We start from the raw sequence: 21,243 nt of genomic DNA, 5'->3' as shown, positions 1-21,243 counted from the left end.
TTTGGAGAAGAAGCACATTCAAGTTCACCAGAGATGAAGTGTCCAGTGCTGGATTCTTGATTTATAGATAGTTGAATTTTAGGAGATAGACATCTATTGAACTTCAAGCACTGAGAATGGGTGAAATTTTGTCTTTAGGACATAGCCAATATGCAAGCCTCTATCTGGAAATAAAGTTAGTGTTCTTTATCTTTCCATGTTATTCTATTCTGCAATTTGTATAATCTGTTATTGTATAAACACATTGCTTATTGTATTAATACAATAATTATATAATATAAGCTATTTACTGATTTTTCCTAACAATTAAAAAATCACAGATCATTGTATCTGTTTCTCTTTTCCACTCATTGAATTACCTAATTACTTGTTTTAAGTTAGAAAATTTGTGACATTTTAAATTAATCACAATTTGTTAAGGGACTTTGCATGGACCTATAAGGAATTTGGACTACTTCCTCGTTGAAATGAAACTTCAACTTGGACTTCCTTCAAATTCTAGTACTTGGTACTTTTCATTTTTGTTACACCCTTAAATTAAAGCACTCACCAAACAATGTAATTTCCCCCCTTTTTTTTTCCAAAAAGAAAGTGATCTATTTTAAGATATATCTATCTAAGAGTTTTGTGAAATTGTATGAACTTGGTTGATATAATAACAACATTACATAAATCATTACCAACTCAAAAAGGACGTGGAGTGGCCTAGTGGTTTGCCCTCCCCTTTATCACCCAGCTGGCCTAGGTTAAAAAACTAATAATAATTAGCAACTCTTATTTTCCTAACCTAAATGGCATGCTTACATTGGACCTAAAGTAGTGTTCCTTTCTTTTTCTTGTTCTTTGTTAATATGATGATGTGGTACGGTTCTTTTCTCTAATTTCAAACAAAAACGTGGACTTAACTCTATGAACACTACATATTCACCTTTGAAGTTGCCCAAAAGGCACCTTATTTAACAATCAATTCTTAATCATCACAAACGTCCGGTCATCTTTAATTGATTATCAGTTAGGTATGGACAAATTCATATACTTATCTCTCCATCACTAACTCCCTGCCCCCAACAAACCATCCTATCTATAGCTGGGTTCTCTCATTTTCTATAGGCATAATACTTTACCAATACACCCATACTGCACCATGTTTTCACCATTTACTAGTCACTTTTAAGTATAGTGAAGAACTACTAATTCTTGTATTTTTATATAGAAAAAAAACTACTATTTGATAGTAATGCAGTGTATTTTAATAAAGAAAGTTTAATTAATGGTTTTTAAAAAAGTGTTAATAAATTATGAAAGAAAAGAAAATATTAAATAATTTTAATTAATATGATTGTCCACCTTATCTATCATATCATGTGGTATGAGAATATGGTATACAAATATGATAAGAGTAGCATTATTCTTGATAAAAAATATAAAAGAAGAAAATTAATTCCTTTAAATGTGCAATACGTGTTGCATTGTACGGTTAACTTTTAATTTGTAACATTAAAAAAAATATCTTACATGTTAACTACACCGTGACTAAAATAGCGAAGAAAATATGAAAGTGTATGACATTTAGCTTCAGCGATAGAGTACTTATTCTCTCACATCTTCCGCAAGAGTTTTAATTTTTTTTTGTTTTCATCCCCTTTGAATTAGTAGTTAAGTTAGTAGGTGGTGAATACGTGCCTCTGTTTGAATTTTGAACCACACAATAGTTTTCTTAATAAATTCCAATCTTTTATAACAATAAAAAACCCATTTTTCTATCATAGCATAAAACAAAGAAAGACACCAACATTAAAATATGCACGCATCATAAGTGGAATGATAATATTCCACATGCACATGTTACCTACAACCTCAGAAAATTCCAAAAGCCACATAAAATAAAGAAAATAATGTCGAAATCCCTCGGATTAATAATTACGTGGATTAATGTCTTCTAGTGCTTAATCTGTTCTTTGCCAATATTGTAGAGTCCATTTTCATATTGTTTGTGTCGACGGATTCTGAGTTTTTGTATTTAGTCACACCAGAGAAATAATTTAAGCCACTAATTAATTGGCTAAAAATATAAAAACCTGCATAAAGTTTGGCAAATAAAGCCCTCTTTGGGGGTACATACGTAGCTTTTTTGTTGCTAGCGCTTTTGCAACTTTGGTCAAAATAATCGGCACAAAGCATGTCTGGCTTTGCTGCTACACAGTCTGGCTTTGCTGCTACACTTCAAAAGCTGAAAGCGCATGCCTAACTTTATAATTACTATAGGGAGCTTTTGAAAAAGAATTTGTGTTGAGGAGAAGAGTGAAAGTCTAGAAGAAAATGTTAGAGAAAAAGTTGTTAGCATTCTTCAATTACAGAAGGTGAAACATGATTAAAATTGATGGACACCATTAAAAAAGCTTGCAATGCACATGTGGTGTTCTCGAGCTTCAAGCCCGTGACTAGAGTACAAAGAAAATGCATGCATGTAAGATTATGAGAAAGACTCAAATTATTGTAGGTTCCAGAGTGGAGTATATGATGTTAATTAGGAATTAATTTTAGAATTAATGTTTTAATTCACATATATTTTTTAATAGGAGATTCACAATCTGATGAAAACTCAATTAGGTTCATTCTTGTCTCAAAAGTGAGGTCTAGATTCAAGAAAAAACAGCAAGAAAATATGATAGATCAGATGAATCCATCTGGAAGTCACTCAACTTTCAGCGCCGAATTATTGAGAAGCAGATGGTCATCATTAAAATTTAAAAAGGTCTTTCTTTTTAATGAATTTTTTTGGGAGGAGCTTTTGATCTTGCATCCAGGACAATAAACAGTAACTACTCATTTGTGCGTCAACTATTCATTGAGATCTCAATGATAATATGATAAATGAATGTTGCTCCTCTTTTCATGTTGATAATATGATTCATTTTTAATTTCCAATCATTTCGTTTTCATTCCATTCATCTTCTCCTTTTCTATTCTTACTATATGTTTAATTGTAATGGTGTCTAAATTTGTACCCGAGTTTTATTTAGGTCATTCAACTCGTTTTTTTGTTTCTGCTGTCCTCCAACTCACATGCATTTCAATTTCGTGATTCCGTCAATTTTTCTTTCACTAATATAGATCGGAATTGACAATTTTACTCCTCAAATAGGCAAAAAATTTAACAAAGTGAAGAAATTGTAACGTGCAAGAATTGAAAGACAGCCATCAACTAAATTATTGCATTTAAACAAAAAAGTATCTTATATATTAGACGTGTCCTATCACGTCTTTACTTCAGGCGCAAGGCTTTTACTTCAACTAGCACATGCTTCCAATCTATTCACTTCAACGGTCCAAATCAGCGATTCCAATTCTCCAGTCACATCACATTATTTATATATATCGTCCATGATGATCTTGATAAACCAAAGGACCACCCTTGTGCCATCACATCTGGTCTGATATGAATACGACCTAAACCAACCAATCCCATGAAGCTGACTTAGACCAACTAGTCAACACAACAAAAAACAAAATGCACGTAATATATAACGAAAAATACTTAACTCATTACACGTAAGGAGCCAAGAAATGTCACGATGCATTTCTCCAATTGGTGAAGCTTCATTTTCCCTTATGGAAATTTCACTAGTCCAAAACATGAAATGTCAGCCAACGGATTAGAGGACCATTTCAATGATAAGGTAGGGCTACTCAATTGATGGGGTCGTTCGTCTTCGTCAACATAGCCATTTCCATTAGTTAACTAAGAGGCATCCTCTGCCACCACCAGCTAATTTTCCTTCTAAATATGAAAAAAATTCACATGGATGGTTGAAAATTTGTGATTTGCAGAAATTTGGACATTTGCAGCACTTAAATTCCCATGGTTTGTATTCTACGAAAAGTTGTACATTTTATTCTTTTTCTTTTTTATTCTACCTTTATTTTACATTAATTTCTTTTTATTTTACTTATATATATAAATTTCTTTATATTTCAACTTGTACTCCATTGTTTAGGCAAAATTATGTGGTCCACAAAGACAATAAAATACAGAGATAGCTAAGGTGACCACAAAGAAACAAAAAACAAAGAAAGAATTAATGGACTGAACAAAATCCTCATATACTCAACACTAGAGCTCAAATTAACATCACAACATGACTTGCCAAAAAAACATGTTTGGTGGCTAGGAAAATTCAACCATACAAGTGCAAACAAAAGTTATAACAAGAAGTAAACCTTGCAGTCATATAATCAATAATGCTTAAAAAATATTAATAAAGCAAAAAGGAGTGTAAGTGGAGAAAGAATAAAACTTTAATATAGGGTAAGGGTAGAATAGAAAAGAGAAAGAACAAAAAATAACAAATTTGATTAAAAAGTATTAAAAGAACAAAAAATAATAAAATTGATTAAAAAGTATTAAAAACTAAAAAATAGTGTAAGTGGAGAAAATATGGACGGGAAAATCAACTCCCTTTCACAAATTACTTGGAATAATTTGAAATAATATTCCATTATGCTTTTGTACTTCACTAAAAGGCCCTTTTTAATGATCGGTGAAAAGGCCCTTAAAAAAAAGTTTGGATAATGAAATTTAGATTAGCAGCAAAACAATAAACGTACAAGTTAATACTTTTTATTTTTATTTTTTTTATATATACAGGAGATATTAGGTGAGGATGAATCAAACTAAGACCAATTATGAATTAAAAACAAAACTTCGTATGTTCAATGTACTAACATATTTTTAACCATTTAAACTAAAAGCCAAACTAACCCCATCAAAACCAATTTGACATTGGCACGAAAATCCATTAAATACTTTTGGCCTCCCAAGGAAAAAAAAAGGGTACTACTTCCTCCATCCCTGCAAGGAGATACTCCTCCTTCCTGCAAATTACAGTTTGACACAAAACTAATTCATCAAAAACATAAAAATAAAAACTTATGCACACATATCACACTGTTATTAGTAAGAATATAAAAACTTCTACTTGCTACTTACATGATAAAAAGAGAAGTTTTTCCAAAACAAAATCTTTGGATCCCAAACCCCCTTAAAAAATGAAAAGACAAAAAAAAAAAAAACCCAAGATTTTCATCATCTTATACACAAAAATAAGGGGGGAAAAGGAATCTATATATCCAACTTGGCATTATATATTTCATCTTCTTATATAAGGTGGTATTTTTAAAAATAAATTCCACTATATATTCCTGACAATCCCAGGAGTACTTTCACAATTGTTTGGATACATATCAATGCTCAATCGCAATTCCTAATGAAACTAATAAATCTTAATGAAACGAAAATTAATAAATAAGCATATCCAAATTCTAGACACATATATGCTTTTCCCTACCAAGATCTAGATTGAACTGAGCCATACATAACAATGCGCACCAGCCTATGCATATGATTGCTTTTCTTACTGGACAGAACGGGACAAAAGTTATCAGAAATGGTATCAAACTTTGTTGTGCGCTTTAGAGATTTTCCACTAATAAAGATAGAGCTTAGATTAGATAAAATTTTCAGACACAGCCCCTTTTCGGCTTTATTTTCCCCGTAGAACGCAGCCCGAGATAGAGAAAAATAGTTGTAAGCTTTTTGATCAAGAAAAAATAAAACCAAAATTGCAAGTCGTATTTCCTCCCTTTTCCCCTCTTCAACTTTAAAAATTAGAGGCATATAGTTATTTTAAACGTGTATATATCGTTCCTCTCACAAAATCTGATGCTTTATTCGGTAGGTAAAAAGCTTACGTCTATAAAACTCATTGTATGTAAGAATTTCGGTACCTTTTTTTTTTTCTTTCAGTGAGGCTGAGTGGGGTTCTCATATCTTTGCTTCTTTAAACTTTGGCAGACACTATGGAGTACCATTTACCTTTGTTTCTTTAAAACTTCTTTAGAGCCATCACAATATTTATATCACATAGCTTTGTTTGCTTCTCACATTTGGCTCTCTTATAAGTTGGCATAAAAAATCAGTATCAGCTTATATAACCAGCCAAAATGACGGTCCAGTATCAGTGTATATAAGCAGCCAAAAATGACCGTCCCCATTCGAGCTCCCACGTGATATTGCCTACCCTTTCAATAAAACACACCCACAGACACTCTTGAGTGCCAAAATATATATACCTACAAATTTTTTGTAATTATATATACGACACAAATTCATTCTTGTGCTCTCTCTCTCTCTCTCTCTCCCCCTCACACACACACAACCATGAAAAACACTTGATCTTCATTGTCGTTGTGGTCCATGATCCCAGAATTAAACTGTACTCTCATACTTCCCACAGCCTTTCTCACTGAACTTTATTTATAATTGAGTTCTTCTCTTGAACTCATTATATTAATATTATGAGTCTCAGAAACTCTGAGGTCAGTCCATAGAAGAAAAAAAACATCCGTCCGCAAAAAACTACGAGAGAGAGAGAGAGAGAGAGAGAGAGAGAGAGAGAGAGTGAAGCTTTAAGCTGGATAGAAGCATGGGTTGGGAAGACATGCTTGATTTTCAGACTGCTATAAGTAAGTTTTATCAGTTTTCTTCTTCTTCTCTTTGTTTTTGTCGTTCTTTTTGCCAGTTTTCTTGGTGTAATCGTCGTCACCATCACCAAACTAATGGAGAATAAGAGTTTAATGGGTTATTCTTAAAATAAATAAATAAACCAAAATTTTAGAACGGAAATGACTTTTTGCTATTTGGTTAAGAACCCTTTGTAGCTTTGCCTCCCTATTTTTATAAAGTTCATTATAGCTGACCATGTATATAGCTAACAATACCCCGATATATTTGCCAAGTAGTGTTCACAAGCTCTTCATTAATTTGTGTTGTAGACTTGACTGGACCTTTTGGTTTGTGGTTATAGTAGTAGTTTTGAATTTTGATTAATTAATCACACTTTTCAAGTCCTGGCTGGTTATTGTCTTTTTTGGCCAAAGATATAGAGAACGGATAGGGCTAGGTTTTTTTGTAATGCAGTGTTGTGGTACTCTTTTTCTTTGGCCCGATTTTCTTCTTTGGTGTTTTTTTATGGCAAGGTTTTAACGATGCCACATTTTCATTCTGCACATGGATCCGGTATTTCTAGTTGTATGTTTTCTTCGTCCTTGGTGGATGAGATACGTCCATTTTATACACATTCATCATAATTTTTATCGACTTAGCGCACTCTTACACATACTAAAGATGAATCAAACTATGTGGCGATGTAGAGATAATGATATAGATGAAACTTCAAGTTCTTATGAAGGGAATTTTCAAATAAAGTATGAGGGTTAGAAGCAGTGAAATCATACAGCATATCAGAAGACATGACTATAGATTTTCAACAAAATAGTAGCAGACACATACTGTACAGATTACAGAACTGCTTAAAAGACAGTACTAAGGAAAAAAAAATTGATTTGTATAAATTACGACGATCACTTGCACTACATTGGACGGAAACAGGCGTGACCAGATTTGTTTTGTGTGGCAGATTTTAGGCTTCTTCAATTTCAGTCAGAATGGCTCCAGCAAAATTTGCCCTGCTTGTCTGAGCACACTAGCGTAGTTATGCAACTTAGTTTCCTTGGAATCTCAGTACTACATTTTCTGAAAAATAATATGGACCTAATCTGCAAACGAAGAACAAAGTTCCCAGATCAAGGCACAGAGAAGCATGGCATTGGCGTACGCTTCAGCACCACTCACAAAACCAGCATGGCTTGTTCTCTTTTTCTGATGGGAACTCATTTCGTAGTGCTTCTGTTGTTACTCAATGGAAGTGTGACTTACTGCAACCATAAACTTCGTGCTTATTTATCGGAGAGTATGCAAGTCATATCATGGACAATTTCATCTGTTGCAGTATACTGGATTGTGACTATCAAGTCCATCAAGTTCCCTTGGCTACTAAGAGCATGGTGGCTTTGCAACTTCTTCTTGTCCATTATCTCTGTGGCAGTTGATACGCATCTCCGAATCACGTACCATGGTGAGCTTAGATTACAAGATTATGCGGGCTTCCTCAGTCTCCTTGCATCCGTCTGCCTGTTTGGTATTTCAATACGTGGGAAGACAGGACTAACCTTCATTGTCCCAAATGGCATCACTGAACCACTTCTCAATGGGAAAAGTGATAAACATTCAGAAGGGAAAAAAGAGTCTCTATATGGAAAAGCTACTCTTCTCCAACTCATTACATTCTCTTGGCTCAACCCCTTGTTTGCCGTTGGAATCAAGAAACCCCTCCAACCGGATGAAATCCCAGATGTCGATATCAAAGACTCTGCTGAATTTCTGTCTCACTCATTTGATGAGAGACTAAAATATGTGAAGGAGAGAGATGGAATCACAAACCCAACAATCTACAAGACAATGATCTTATTCATCTGGAAGAAAGCAACAATCAACGCAATGTTTGCTGTAATAAGTGCTGGAGCATCATATGTTGGCCCATACCTCATTGATGACTTTGTAAAGTTTCTGAATGAGAAGAACACTCGAAGCTTACAGAGCGGCTACATTCTTGCACTTGCCTTTCTAGGAGCTAAGATGGTTGAGATGATAACACAGAGGCAATGGATTTTCGGGGCTCGACAGCTAGGCCTTCACCTTAGAGCTGCACTTATATCTCAAATTTACAAAAAGGGCTTAGTTCTGTCAAGCAAATCCCGCCAGAGCCACACTAGTGGAGAAGTCATCAATTATATGAGTGTAGATATCCAAAGAGTCACAGACTTTATCTGGTACTTAAACATAATATGGATGATGCCCGTTCAACTCTCATTAGCAATTTACATTCTTCATACGAACCTCGGCATGGGTTCAGTTGCTACATTAGCAGCAACTTTTGCAGTACTGCTTTGCAACATACCAATGACTACGATCCAGAAAGGATACCAGACTAGGATCATGGAAGCAAAGGACACCAGGATGAAAGCCACATCAGAAGTTCTTCGAAGCATGAAGACAATCAAACTTCAGGCATGGGATACTCAGTTCCTACACAAGTTAGAAAGCTTGAGGAAAATAGAGTATGATTGGCTATGGAAGTCACTAAGACTGTTTGCAATTGGGGCTTTCGTCTTCTGGGGATCACCCACATTTATCTCTGTGGTGACTTTTGGAGCTTGCATGTTTATGGGGATAGAACTCACAGCAGGCAGAGTTCTATCAGCATTGGCCACCTTCAGAATGTTACAAGACCCTATATTCAATCTACCTGACTTGCTCTCCGCGATTGCACAGGGAAAGGTTTCTGCAGATAGAGTAGCTTCCTATCTCCAGGAGGATGAAATTCAGCAGGATTCCATTGAGCATGTTCCAAAAGATCAGATGGAGTTTGCAATTGAGATAGAAAATGGAAAGTTCAGCTGGGATACTGTGTCAAGCAGCATAACTCTTGATTCAATACAGTTAAAAGTGAAGAGGGGTATGAAAGTGGCAATTTGTGGGACTGTAGGATCAGGAAAATCTAGCCTGCTGTCATCCATTCTTGGAGAAATACAGAAAGTTTCAGGGACAGTAAAGATCAGTGGTACCAAGGCTTATGTCCCTCAATCTCCATGGATACTGACAGGAAATATCAGGGAGAACATTCTGTTTGGAAATGCATACGACAGGGACAGGTACGACAGAACCATTAAAGCATGTGCTTTGGAAAAGGATTTTGAGCTATTCTCCTGTGGTGATCTAACAGAAATTGGAGAGAGAGGAATAAATATGAGTGGAGGACAGAAGCAAAGGATACAAATTGCTCGAGCAGTTTACCAGGACGCCGATATATATTTGCTTGATGACCCTTTTAGTGCTGTTGATGCTCACACAGGCACCCAACTTTTTGAGGTTAGTCTTCCTGGACTTGCTGTGTCAGGAGCAACAACATGAGGATTCTACTTAAAGTAGATCCTGTTATCAAACGCTTCCTAGTTTGATGAAGCAACAGCCTGGTGAATTATGAAACTGATTATAGTTTGTATACTCTTGCAGGACTGCATGATGGGAATTCTCAGGGAAAAAACTATACTATATGTCACCCACCAAGTTGAGTTTCTCCCGGCCGCAGACTACATTCTGGTAAGCGTATAAATTATCTCTAATTCATCAGTCTTTTTTTTCTTTTTTCTTTTTTCCTGTTTGGTGATATTTCCTTAGTCACTATCCCTACTAGTCAATGGGTAACCTAATAAATAATATGGGTTTGATAATATATACGCTTCATGATTCCAAGTTCAAAGAACCAGCCACAATTCTTAGGGTTGTGAGGAACTTGAATCAGAGTTAAACTAATATGGGTTTCAACAGGTTATGAAAGATGGAAAAATCGCACAAGCTGGAAGATTTGAAGAAATTCTAAGACAAAATATAGGATTTGAACTTTTGGTTGGTGCTCATAGCCGAGCTCTAGGGTCAATCCTCACAGTTGAAAATACTAATGCAACTTCTCAAGGTCCAACACCAGAAGATGAATCCAACATTGAGTCCACATCAAATGCTGAACTACAACAGACACGACATGAATCAGAGCATAATCTCTCCCTAGAGATAACAGAAAAAGAAGGAAAGCTAGTGCAAGATGAAGAGAGAGAAAAAGGAAGTATCGGAAAAGAAGTTTACTGGTCTTATTTGACCACTGTGAAAGGTGGAGTGCTAATACCAATCATACTCTTGGCACAGTCATCATTCCAAATACTACAGGTAGCTAGCAACTATTGGATGGCATGGGCTTCACCTCCTACAAGTGAGACTGAGCCTAAACTGGAGATGAGTTCCATACTACTTGTTTATGTACTACTTGCCGTTGGAAGTTCACTTTGCGTGCTGCTGCGATCCTCGCTAGTAGCAGTAGCAGGACTTTCAACAGCACAGAAGCTCTTCACAAATATGCTACATAGTGTACTCCGAGCACCAATGTCATTTTTCGATTCAACCCCAACTGGAAGAATCTTAAACCGGGTAAGTTATAATTAAATATGCATGATTTTGAGCTGACATCACTCTCTGGAAGGACCACTAATACCCCAAGGAATGAGAACCAATAATTCATGGTACACAGGCTCATATAATTCAAACTCAAAATTTGGATTCATGATCGAGAATAAATTCAGATGTTAAAGAATAAGTAAATACCTAGAGGAAGTAGACTGAAGGAGCAATAAGTCAACAAATCAAAATATAAATGTCTGATAGAAGAAATGTATCTCTGTGTGTGTGTGTGTGTGTGTGTGTCTAAAAGAGAGGTGCAGGACTGAAAAGCCCTTTATTTCATTGTGCAGGCATCGACTGATCAAAGTGTTCTAGATTTGGAAATGGCAAACAAATTAGGTTGGTGTGCTTTCTCAATAATACAGATTTTAGGGACCATTGCAGTAATGTCGCAAGTAGCCTGGGAAGTCTTCGTAATCTTCATTCCAGTAACTGCAGTCTGCATATGGTACCAAGTAAGGACTTCTATCTCCTCTTAACATATAATCAATGTAAAGATGGTTAGTTAATTTTAAGCAACACAGAAAACGGAAAACAGAATGGAAAATTGTTAGAATTCTCTGTCTGTATAGTATTTTCAGATTAGGAAGAGGTGTATATTCTGGAGATTTTAGCTAGAGAGAATGAAGAGAAATGAGGAAGGCACTGTTCTATTGAATTCTTACAATCTGCAGCTTACATAGTGTGTCTGACAGAGAGAGAAATGTGATTCTCTCCTAACAGAATTACAGCTGTCACCCTATTAGGTGCTTACACGTGTCATACCAAATCTAAGCTAGAGAATCCACCTAGACTATGATCTAATGGTTCTCATTACATCATTTAAAATAGACTTAACAGAAAATAGAAAATGACTTAAGCTCTAAGAAATCTGTAGAAGGATTATATTTCAACACTCCCTTCTAATCCTTTAGCTGATTTCACTCCAAGCAAGCTTCTCAACCTCACAAACCGATCCTTAGGCAGAGCCTTAGGCAAAATGTCTGACATTTGATCTTCTGTTTTGCAGTACACCAGTTCAATTTCTTTTGCTTGAATGGCTTCCCTTATAAAATGAAATTTCCTGCTGATGTGTCTTGTCTTTTGGTGATGAATTGGATTCCTTGCCATTGCAATTGCAGAGGTGTTGTCACATAGAATTGGAGTCCCTTCTACCTGTTCTTCACCAAAATCTTCAAGCACAAATCTGAGCCACTTAGCTTGTGAAGTTGCTTCTGCAGCACTCACATACTCAGCTTCGGCTGTAGATAAAGCAACTGTGTTTTGCTTGATGGAAGCCCAAGAGAACATGCCTGAGCCTAGTGTGAAGGCATATCCTGAGGTGCTCCTCATATCATCCTCACTCCCAGCCCAGTCACTGTCACAATACCCAATTAGAGTAGCTGTTTTCCCCATTGCAAACTCAATTCCAAAATCTAATGTGCCTTGTATGTATCTCAGCACCCTTTTAGCAGTTCCCATGTGTTTCTTTGAGGGATTGTGCATAAACCTGGCAAGCAAGCTAGATGCAAACATGACATCTGGTCTTGTGGCAGTCAGATAAAGCAGACTTCCTACAATCTGTCTGAATTCATTTTCATCTGCTGCTTCACTTCCATCTTCTCTACACAATTTCTCATTCAGTCTCTCATTCCAAACTTCTCAAGAATTTTCATGGCATATTTCTTTTGATGAATGAAAATATGCTTATCAGTTTGTTCCACTCCCATGTCAAGAAAATGGTGCAACAGACCGAAGTCTGTCATCTCATAGTGTTGCATCATATCTTGTTTAAACTCTTCAAGCATTTTAGGATAGCTTCCAGTATATATAATGTCATCTACATAGAGTGAGACAATGATAATACCTGAGGTGTCACTTGTTTTGATATAGAGAGTAGCTTCACTTAAGCTCTTCTTAAAACCTGCAGTGTTGAAATAGGCATCTATTTCATCATACCAGGCCCTTGGGGCTTGTTTCAGTCCATATAGAGCCTTGTTCAACCTGTATACCTTGGTTTCCTTGCTCTCTTGAACATATCCTTGAGGTTGTTCAACATAAACTTCCTCATTTAGAATGCCATTGAGAAAGGCAGACTTCACATCCAGTTGAAATAGGTTTCATTCCTTTTGTGCTGCAAGGGCTATCAAGGTTCTGATGGTGTCAAGTCTTGCCACAGGGGCAAATGTCTCATTATAGTCGATTCCAGGCTTCTGTGAATAGCCTTTAGCCACAAGCCTAGCTTTATTCTTCTGCACAGTACCATCTAGGTTCAGTTTGACCTTGTAGACCCACTTAACACCAATTACTGGTTTGTCAAATGGCCTGTCAACTAATTTCCATGTATTGTTCTTCTCAATCATCTCGAATTCAGCCTCCATTGCACTTCTCCATGATTCATCCAAATCTGCTTCTTCAAAGCTGTCAGGTTCTACAATGCGCATGTTGCATTGTGTCATGATGTCATTAATACTCCTCCACTTGTGAGGTGTGTAATCAAACCTTTGAGTCTCATCAAGCATTTCTTCCCCTTGAGGTGCAATTTCTTCTTCCATCTGCATTTGAGTATCCAAAAACTGAGATTGTTTATCTAATACCCTCTGTTCAGTTTCTGCAGTACCTTGATTTCCATCTGGCATAGGCATTCTCACATCTGCATTGCTAGGATTCTCCCATTTCCATGAGGCTTCTTCATCAAAATAGACATCCCTAGACAAGATAGTCTTTCTAGTCTTAGGATCATACAGTCTATAGCCTTTTTCACACAATCCATAGCCCACAAAAATGCATTTGTGACTGTTTTCTTCCAACTTGTGTCTCAAAACAGAAGGAATAAGTACATGACATAGGCATCCAAACACTTTCAAGTGTGCAATACCTGGCTTTCTTCCTGTGTAGGCCTCAAATGGTGTCATTTTCTTAAGAGACTTAGAAGGACACCTGTTGAGAAGGTAGACTGCTATATGAACAGCTTCTGCCCAAAACTCATATGGAAGACTCTTTTCATGTAGCATAGACTTTGCCATCTCAATTACAGTCATGTTCTTCCTCTCAACAACTCCATTTTGCTGAGGGGAATATGCTACAGTCAGCTGCCTTTGTATTCCAGCCTCACTACAGTATGCAAGAAATTCATTTGACATGAATTCTCCACCTCTGTCACTTCTAAGTGATTTCACCTTGTGTCCACTCTGCAATTCTGTCATTGCTTTAAACTTCTTGAAACATTCAAAAGCATTAGATTTATTTCTGAGAAAATAAACCCAAGCCATTCTTGTATAGTCATCAATGAATAACAGGAAATATCTGTTTTCTAATATTGATGCAATCTGCATTGGACCACAGATGTCAGTGTGAACTAATTCAAGTGGAAACTGAGCTCTCCAAGTAGATTCTGCAGGAAATGAGTCTCTATGCTGCTTTCCCAGCTTGCAGCCTTCACAAACTGCAAAATCCTTCTCCAGACTAGGCAGTCCATGAACCATGTCTTGATTTGCCAGCATCCTGATGCTTTGATCATTAAGATGGCCCAGCCTTTTATGCCAAGTCTGCAAACTGTGAGTCACACTTGCTCTCAGCACCAACTGAGTAGCAGGTACCATTGTGAGAGAGAAACACCTATTGCTAGTCATTGGAACCTTAACTATAGGATTTTGCAGTGACCAATCATAAAAAATTGTCACCATTCCCTTTCCAAATACTAAACAATACCCATGTTCCATCATCTGACCAACACTGAGCAAGTTCTCTTCTAAACCAGGCACCAACATCACTTCTTGAATGTGTTTTCTGCCTGTCTTGGTTTTTATCACAAGTGTTTTAAGGACCCGCCCCGAATTTTCTTAAAACCCGAGACGAACCCTTTGGAATTCCTGACATCACTCCGATGTCAGACCCAATCACTAAAGACCGAGACTTCCTGCCGAAATTTCGGCAGAGTCTCCCCTATAAATTGGACATTTCCCAAAATTCCAACCTGTATAAAAACGCATTTAATATTCCCAACTGGCAGCATGCACAATATAATTTCATGCAGTTCACATAAATTGGCCTTCGGCCTTCCAATAATTCTCAACAGACTACCAAACAATTCAATTACCAAATATGACTAATATTTAGTCTGCGGCTGCACCTAATAACCTTAGGCTGCCTACGTACCCTCCTTGAGGGATCAAGCCACACGTAGTTCTTCCCTATAACCCAATTCCACACTTGTACGATACCTTATTTCTTTTCTCTGGATTTCATATAATCTCCCCATACGCCGGTACAACCAACGCCACGTATGGGGCCTGTCAACACGCCGGATAACCTACGCCACGTGCGACCATGCCATACTATCATAATATCTCCCCATACGCCGGTACAACCAACGCCACGTATGGGGCCTGTCCCAATGCCGGATAACCTACGCCACGCGGGACCTCAATATCACATCACAAATCTCCCCATATGCCGGTACAACCAACGCCACGTATGGGGTCTGTCGACACGCCGGATAACCTACGCCACGTGCGACCTCAACACAATATCACATAATCTCCCCGTACGCCGGTACAACCAACGCCACGTACGGGGCCTGTCTCAACGCCGGATAACCTACGCCACGTGAGACCTAACTTTCACTTGGTGGTGCATGTAGTGAATCCAACATCCGAGGAGGTACCTAAAGTAGTGCGTATAGCACTCCAAACTGACATTATAGACTCTGTTGTACCCTTGTACAACCATATATAATTATAATTATATAAATTAATTATAATATTGTGTAACTCTCCACAATCATCTAGCACCCGATAATCCCCCCTAGAAAGGTGAGATTACTCTGGGAGGCTCGTGGTCGACCAAGGGTCAAACTACTCTAACCCTGGTCAACCGGACCTGCGGAACCCACGACCTCCAATTTTCGATCCGAAAGTCCCTATGGGTTCTACCAGGTATAGGACACTTGTCCTGCAAGTTTGGTTCAGATTGGACGGTCGGATCGCTCACGATCGCACGATCTGAAGGTTAATATAAATTATAAACTTTAAAATATTTATTCGGAACGTCCGGGGCTCCGATTCACAATCCGTGAATTCCTACACGATCCTAGAAATACCTAGATTAACATATATTAAATTTGGGACCATCCGACGGTCCCAACCTATCGAACCCGGATAACGCATAATATGCGATTATCCGTTCGATAGTCAAACGACGTCCGAATTAAGATCCGCGAAATCCTACGCACTCGTGACAACCTAAGGATCTCATCGGAACACAGTGCTACTTTTTTTACAGTGCCCACGCGCCGCCGCACGCGCTGGCAGCGTGTGGGTGCCCAAAGCGATAACGCTTCGCCGGAAAATCTCGAAACCATGGCTCCAAACTCCTACCCTAGGTATAACACCCTATTTGGAGCCACTTTTGTTCTTGGACCTACCCCAAAAAGTGGCCGAAAATGGCCGATCACGGCGGCCGAAGTTTTGGCCGATTTTCAATTCGAAAATTGAGTTGCCTACGCTAAGAATCGATCTAATCCTACCCAACCATCAGCTAGAACAGCTAGAGAGGTTCAAAATCCATACCTGAGTCGACGGAATTGGTGGCCGAAAGAGGGACATCGGCGGCTTTGAAGTTTGGACGACGTCGGCCGCTTCAGCTCCAAATTCCGGCGAATCCACGACGGCTGGCGGTGGGAGGTGGCTGGGGTAGGAAGAGGACGACGGCCCGGTCATTTTGGTACCGGTCCCGTCGTCATTGGTGGCCGGAGGAGAGCACGGCCGGCCAAAACGTGGCCGGCTGTCGCGCGCGAGGGAGAGGAGAGAGAGAGACCCGCGGGGGAGAGAGAGAGAGAGAGAGAGAGAGAGAGAGAGAGAGAGAACCAGATTTTTATAAAAAAATTCCATTTCGAAATATTTACGATTGTGCCACTGGGCTTCTTTTGACCATATCTCTCTCGTTACAACTCCGATTCGAGCCCACTACGTGTCTATGAACTCGTCTCAGTACGACCTATCCAAAAATACAAGTCACGGTCCCAAACTCTCTCCGGGTAAAAATATGACTAAAATACCCTTAAATAATTAAATAATTAAATAAGGGTTAAATTTGGGGTCGGGGTGTTACAAGTGTGCTTTTTCCTGCAACTTGAACTGTCTCTCCAGTCCCCATTTTCACCTTAGAAGTTACATCCCTTCGAATATCTATCAGTAGCCTTTCATCTCCAGTCATGTGGTTACTACAACCACTGTCCACATACCAAGAATTGTTCAATTTCACACCTGTCACGACATTGCATGCATAAAACAATGTTCCAGTTACTTCAACCTGATTGGCATAATTCACCTTCTGCACAGGTTGATTTCCATGGCAATCTCTAACCATGTGACCAAACTTTCCACATCCTCTGCATTTGACCAGCACTTGCCATAGTGCAGTTTTTCACAGTGCTTGCAAGGTGTTTTAGTTCCATCATTTCATGCATTTGGTTTGGGATTAGAATTGGACTTGTTATTCCAATTCTTCCCATTTTCCTTCCAGTTCCACTGAGACTTGTTACCTCCAGAAGAACTTCCATTCTTAGAGCTTTTACTCTCTATGTTCAGGCTAGTAAAAGCCTTTTCTGTGGAACTTTCAGTGTGCCTATCCAATCTGAGCTCAAAGTTCTTGAGAGACGCAACCACTTCTTGAATTTCAAGAGTGTCAAGATCCTTTGAATGCTCAATCACAGAACATATAGAGTCATAAGATTTAGGCAAGCTAATAAGTAATTTCTGCACAACTCTTTCTCTAGGTAACTCTTCACCATAACTTTTCATTTGATTAATTAGATCAAACAATTTAGCAACATAACCAGATAATGACTCACTATCCTTCATACGAGTGTATTCAAACTCTCTACGTAAGCCTTGTAGCTTCACACTTCGTACCTGTTTATTGCCTCTAAACTCCTGCTTCAGAATATCCCATGCACCTTTTGAGGTTTCTTCATTCACTATTCTGGGAAAAATTTGGTCTGAGACTGCACCTTGGATCAGTCCAAGTGCACGAGCATCTTTCATCAAAATCTCAGCCGATGTAGACTTCTCTTCTTCAGCAGCTTTAGATCCTTCTTCCTTTCCTTTTTCCTTCTTTGGTTCTGAAGCATCAAAACCATGTTCAACCAAATCCCACAGTCCATGAGATTTCAGAATGGTCTTCATTCGAATGCTCCAAAACTCATAGTTTTCTCCATTGAAAACTGGTGTACGAAGCTCAGAAGAGCTTGATCCTGCCATGTTAGACATCAGACGCAGCTAGAAAAGCTTCGTGAAATTTTGAGTGAGCTCAACGTCAGCTCAGCCAAACACCAGCTCGATTCTCACGGATTCACGCCCAACAAACAATCGAACCTGGCTTTGAGGCCAGGTTAGAATTCTCTGTCTGTATAGTATTTTCAGATTAGGAAGAGGTGTATATTCTGGAGATTTTAGCTAGAGAGAATGAAGAGAAATGGGGAAGGCACTGTTCTATTGAATTCTTACAATCTGCAGCTTACATAGTGTGTTTGACAGAGAGAGAAATGTGATTCTCTCCTAACAGAATTACAGCTGTCACCCTATTAGGTGCTTACACGTGTCATACCAAATCTAAGCTAGAGAATCCACATAGACTATGATCTAATGGTTCTCATTACATCATTTAAAATAGACTTAACAGAAAATAGAAAATGACTTCAGCTCTAAGAAATCTGTAGAAGGATTATATTTCAACAAAAATTCCCATACAATCTCAGTGTTCAAGTTCCTCTTCTAAACAACAACATTAAATCATGGATATATTATGATATATTATAGTATTAAAACTTAATTCGTGAAACTTTTCAATAATCAGAAAAGCAACACATAAAACCATTAAGGAAATGATGTAAGAAAAGAAAATTGAAGTTGTTTGAAATTCTACTGATCAAGAAAACATGATACGAATGTTATGTGGCTTCCAAATGAGTCCTCTGTGTGTGCGTATGTGCGCGCTTGTGTGTGAATCTGGATGAATGATCTCAATTAGGGGTATTGACTTAAAATTTGATAATTGTTACTTCAGCAATACTACATACCAACAGCACGAGAACTGGCACGGCTATCAGGCATAGAAAGAGCTCCAATTCTCCACCACTTTGCAGAATCACTAGCAGGAGCAGCAACAATCCGTGCTTTTGATCAAAAAGAGCGTTTCAGTCATACAAATCTCAGTCTTATTGACAACCACTCAAGGCCATGGTTTCATAATATGTCTGCAATGGAATGGCTTTCCTTCAGACTAAATCTACTCTCCAACTTTGTTTTCGCCTTCTCTTTGGTTTTGCTGGTGACCCTGCCCGAAGGAGTTATCAATCCAAGTGAGTACCATGATCATTCAAACAAGAAAACTCTTTCATCTGCTGTTCTGTTTCCGGGCCCGACTTTTAACAAACAAAATTACGTTTCTTTTGGGAAAGAAAACCTATTTAGTCATACAGAGTTAACTTTGTATTTTTTCTTTTCATTCAAACAGGCATTGCAGGGTTGGCGGTAACATATGGAATAAATTTGAATGTTTTGCAAGCTTCTGTTATATGGAACATATGCAACGCAGAAAATAAGATGATCTCAGTTGAAAGAATTCTACAGTATTCAAACCTAACAAGTGAAGCACCTCTGTTAATTGAAGAGTCCAGGCCACCAATCAATTGGCCAGAAGTTGGAACAATTTGTTTCAAAAATCTGCAGGTAAGCCTCTGGAAGATTTTAAATCATGGGGACCAAAAGTTTAAAACTTTTCATTCAATTCTGCACACAAACAATACTGCACACTCCTTATACACACATTTGGCTGCCTTGCAGATTCGTTATGCTGAACATCTTCCATCCGTGCTGAAAAACATTAGCTGCACATTCCCAGGACAGAAAAAAGTTGGTGTTGTAGGAAGGACAGGAAGTGGGAAATCAACCCTCATACAGGCCATTTTCAGGGTAGTTGAGCCTAGAGAAGGAAGCATTATAATTGATGATGTGGACATTTCCAAGATTGGCCTTCATGACTTAAGATCAAGGCTTAGCATCATTCCACAGGACCCAACAATGTTTGAAGGAACAGTTAGAGGAAACCTTGACCCGCTAGAGCAATATTCCGATAGTGATGTTTGGGAGGTAATTATTCTTATCAAATAAGCATTAACAAGCTACAGATGATGAGTTATTTATTCCACAAACGAAAATTACTTAGAATCGAGACTCACCTTTATAACTATTGAAAACAAACTCCCAAATTTTCAGGCTCTAAATAAATGTCAGCTAGGTGATCTGGTGCGTGCAAAGGAACAGAAGTTGGATGCCTCAGGTCAGATTCATTATTTCGGACTGTTATTAAACATAAGTTCTCTAGTAAACTTCTAACATGCATGACTCTAACAGTGGTCGAAAATGGAGAAAATTGGAGTGTGGGCCAAAGACAGTTAGTTTGTCTTGGAAGAGCCTTGCTAAAGAAAAGCAAAATTCTGGTGTTGGATGAAGCAACAGCATCAGTTGATTCTGCAACTGATGGAGTGATACAGAAGGTCATCAGTCGAGAATTCAAAGATCGAACGGTTGTTACAATAGCTCACAGAATCCACACAGTAATTGACAGTGATCTCGTTTTGGTGCTCAGTGATGGTAAGTATAAACACAAACACATGCACACACATGTATGCAAGCATGCAATATATAGCAACTAGAAAGTCATAAACACAATATACACACCATATTAATTCAGAGGCGTACATTAAGATAATTGCAAGAGAGTTTAAGCAATTTTTGTGCAAACAGGACGGGTTGCTGAATACGACACGCCAGCCAAGCTACTAGAGAGAGAAGAGTCATTATTTTCTAAACTCATAAAGGAGTACTCGATGAGATCCCAAAGCTTCAACAACTTAGCAAATCTACAAAATTAAACCCTGCATGATGGATCAATAGGAGATCCTAAGGCATAATTCAAAGAACCATGAATTGGGCTAGGATCATTTTATACCAATGTCTGAAACTTTGATTGGAGCCAAATGAATTGTAGCTGTTATAGTCACTTCTACAATGTGAACTAGAAGCCCAAATTTATGTTTCTCTCATAGATGCAGCATTCAAGAGATTATGAATTTTCTATCAATGTCAAAATAAACAAAAGGTGTTCTCTGGGGGATCTGTTAGACCATCCAATATCTATATCAAGTTTTTAAGTAGCAGAGTTTACCAATTTAACCATTTTGGCTGATAAAAGAATTCCAAGAATCTTCTGGCAACTTATCTGCATCGAAT

The 21,243-nt window shown here is 38.0% G+C and overlaps 1 protein-coding gene across 1 annotated transcript; it reads left to right on the top strand.

Annotated features, from left to right (window-relative positions):
• LOC18784723 (putative ABC transporter C family member 15) lies at positions 6,168–21,127 on the top strand. Its single transcript, XM_007220346.2, has 11 exons — positions 6,168–6,525; positions 7,479–9,829; positions 9,974–10,060; positions 10,289–10,939; positions 11,260–11,424; positions 19,016–19,310; positions 19,466–19,680; positions 19,795–20,100; positions 20,227–20,290; positions 20,365–20,604; positions 20,758–21,127. Exons 1-11 carry the CDS (start codon positions 6,486–6,488, stop codon positions 20,883–20,885), a joined length of 4,542 nt encoding a protein of 1,513 aa, XP_007220408.2. The 5' UTR covers positions 6,168–6,485; the 3' UTR covers positions 20,886–21,127.

This window comes from Prunus persica, chromosome G2, assembly GCF_000346465.2.
Source record: "Prunus persica cultivar Lovell chromosome G2, Prunus_persica_NCBIv2, whole genome shotgun sequence".
NCBI lineage: Eukaryota > Viridiplantae > Streptophyta > Magnoliopsida > Rosales > Rosaceae > Prunus > Prunus persica.
The sequence above is the reverse complement of the archived record's forward strand: the minus strand, read 5'-3'. Positions and strand labels throughout refer to the sequence as shown.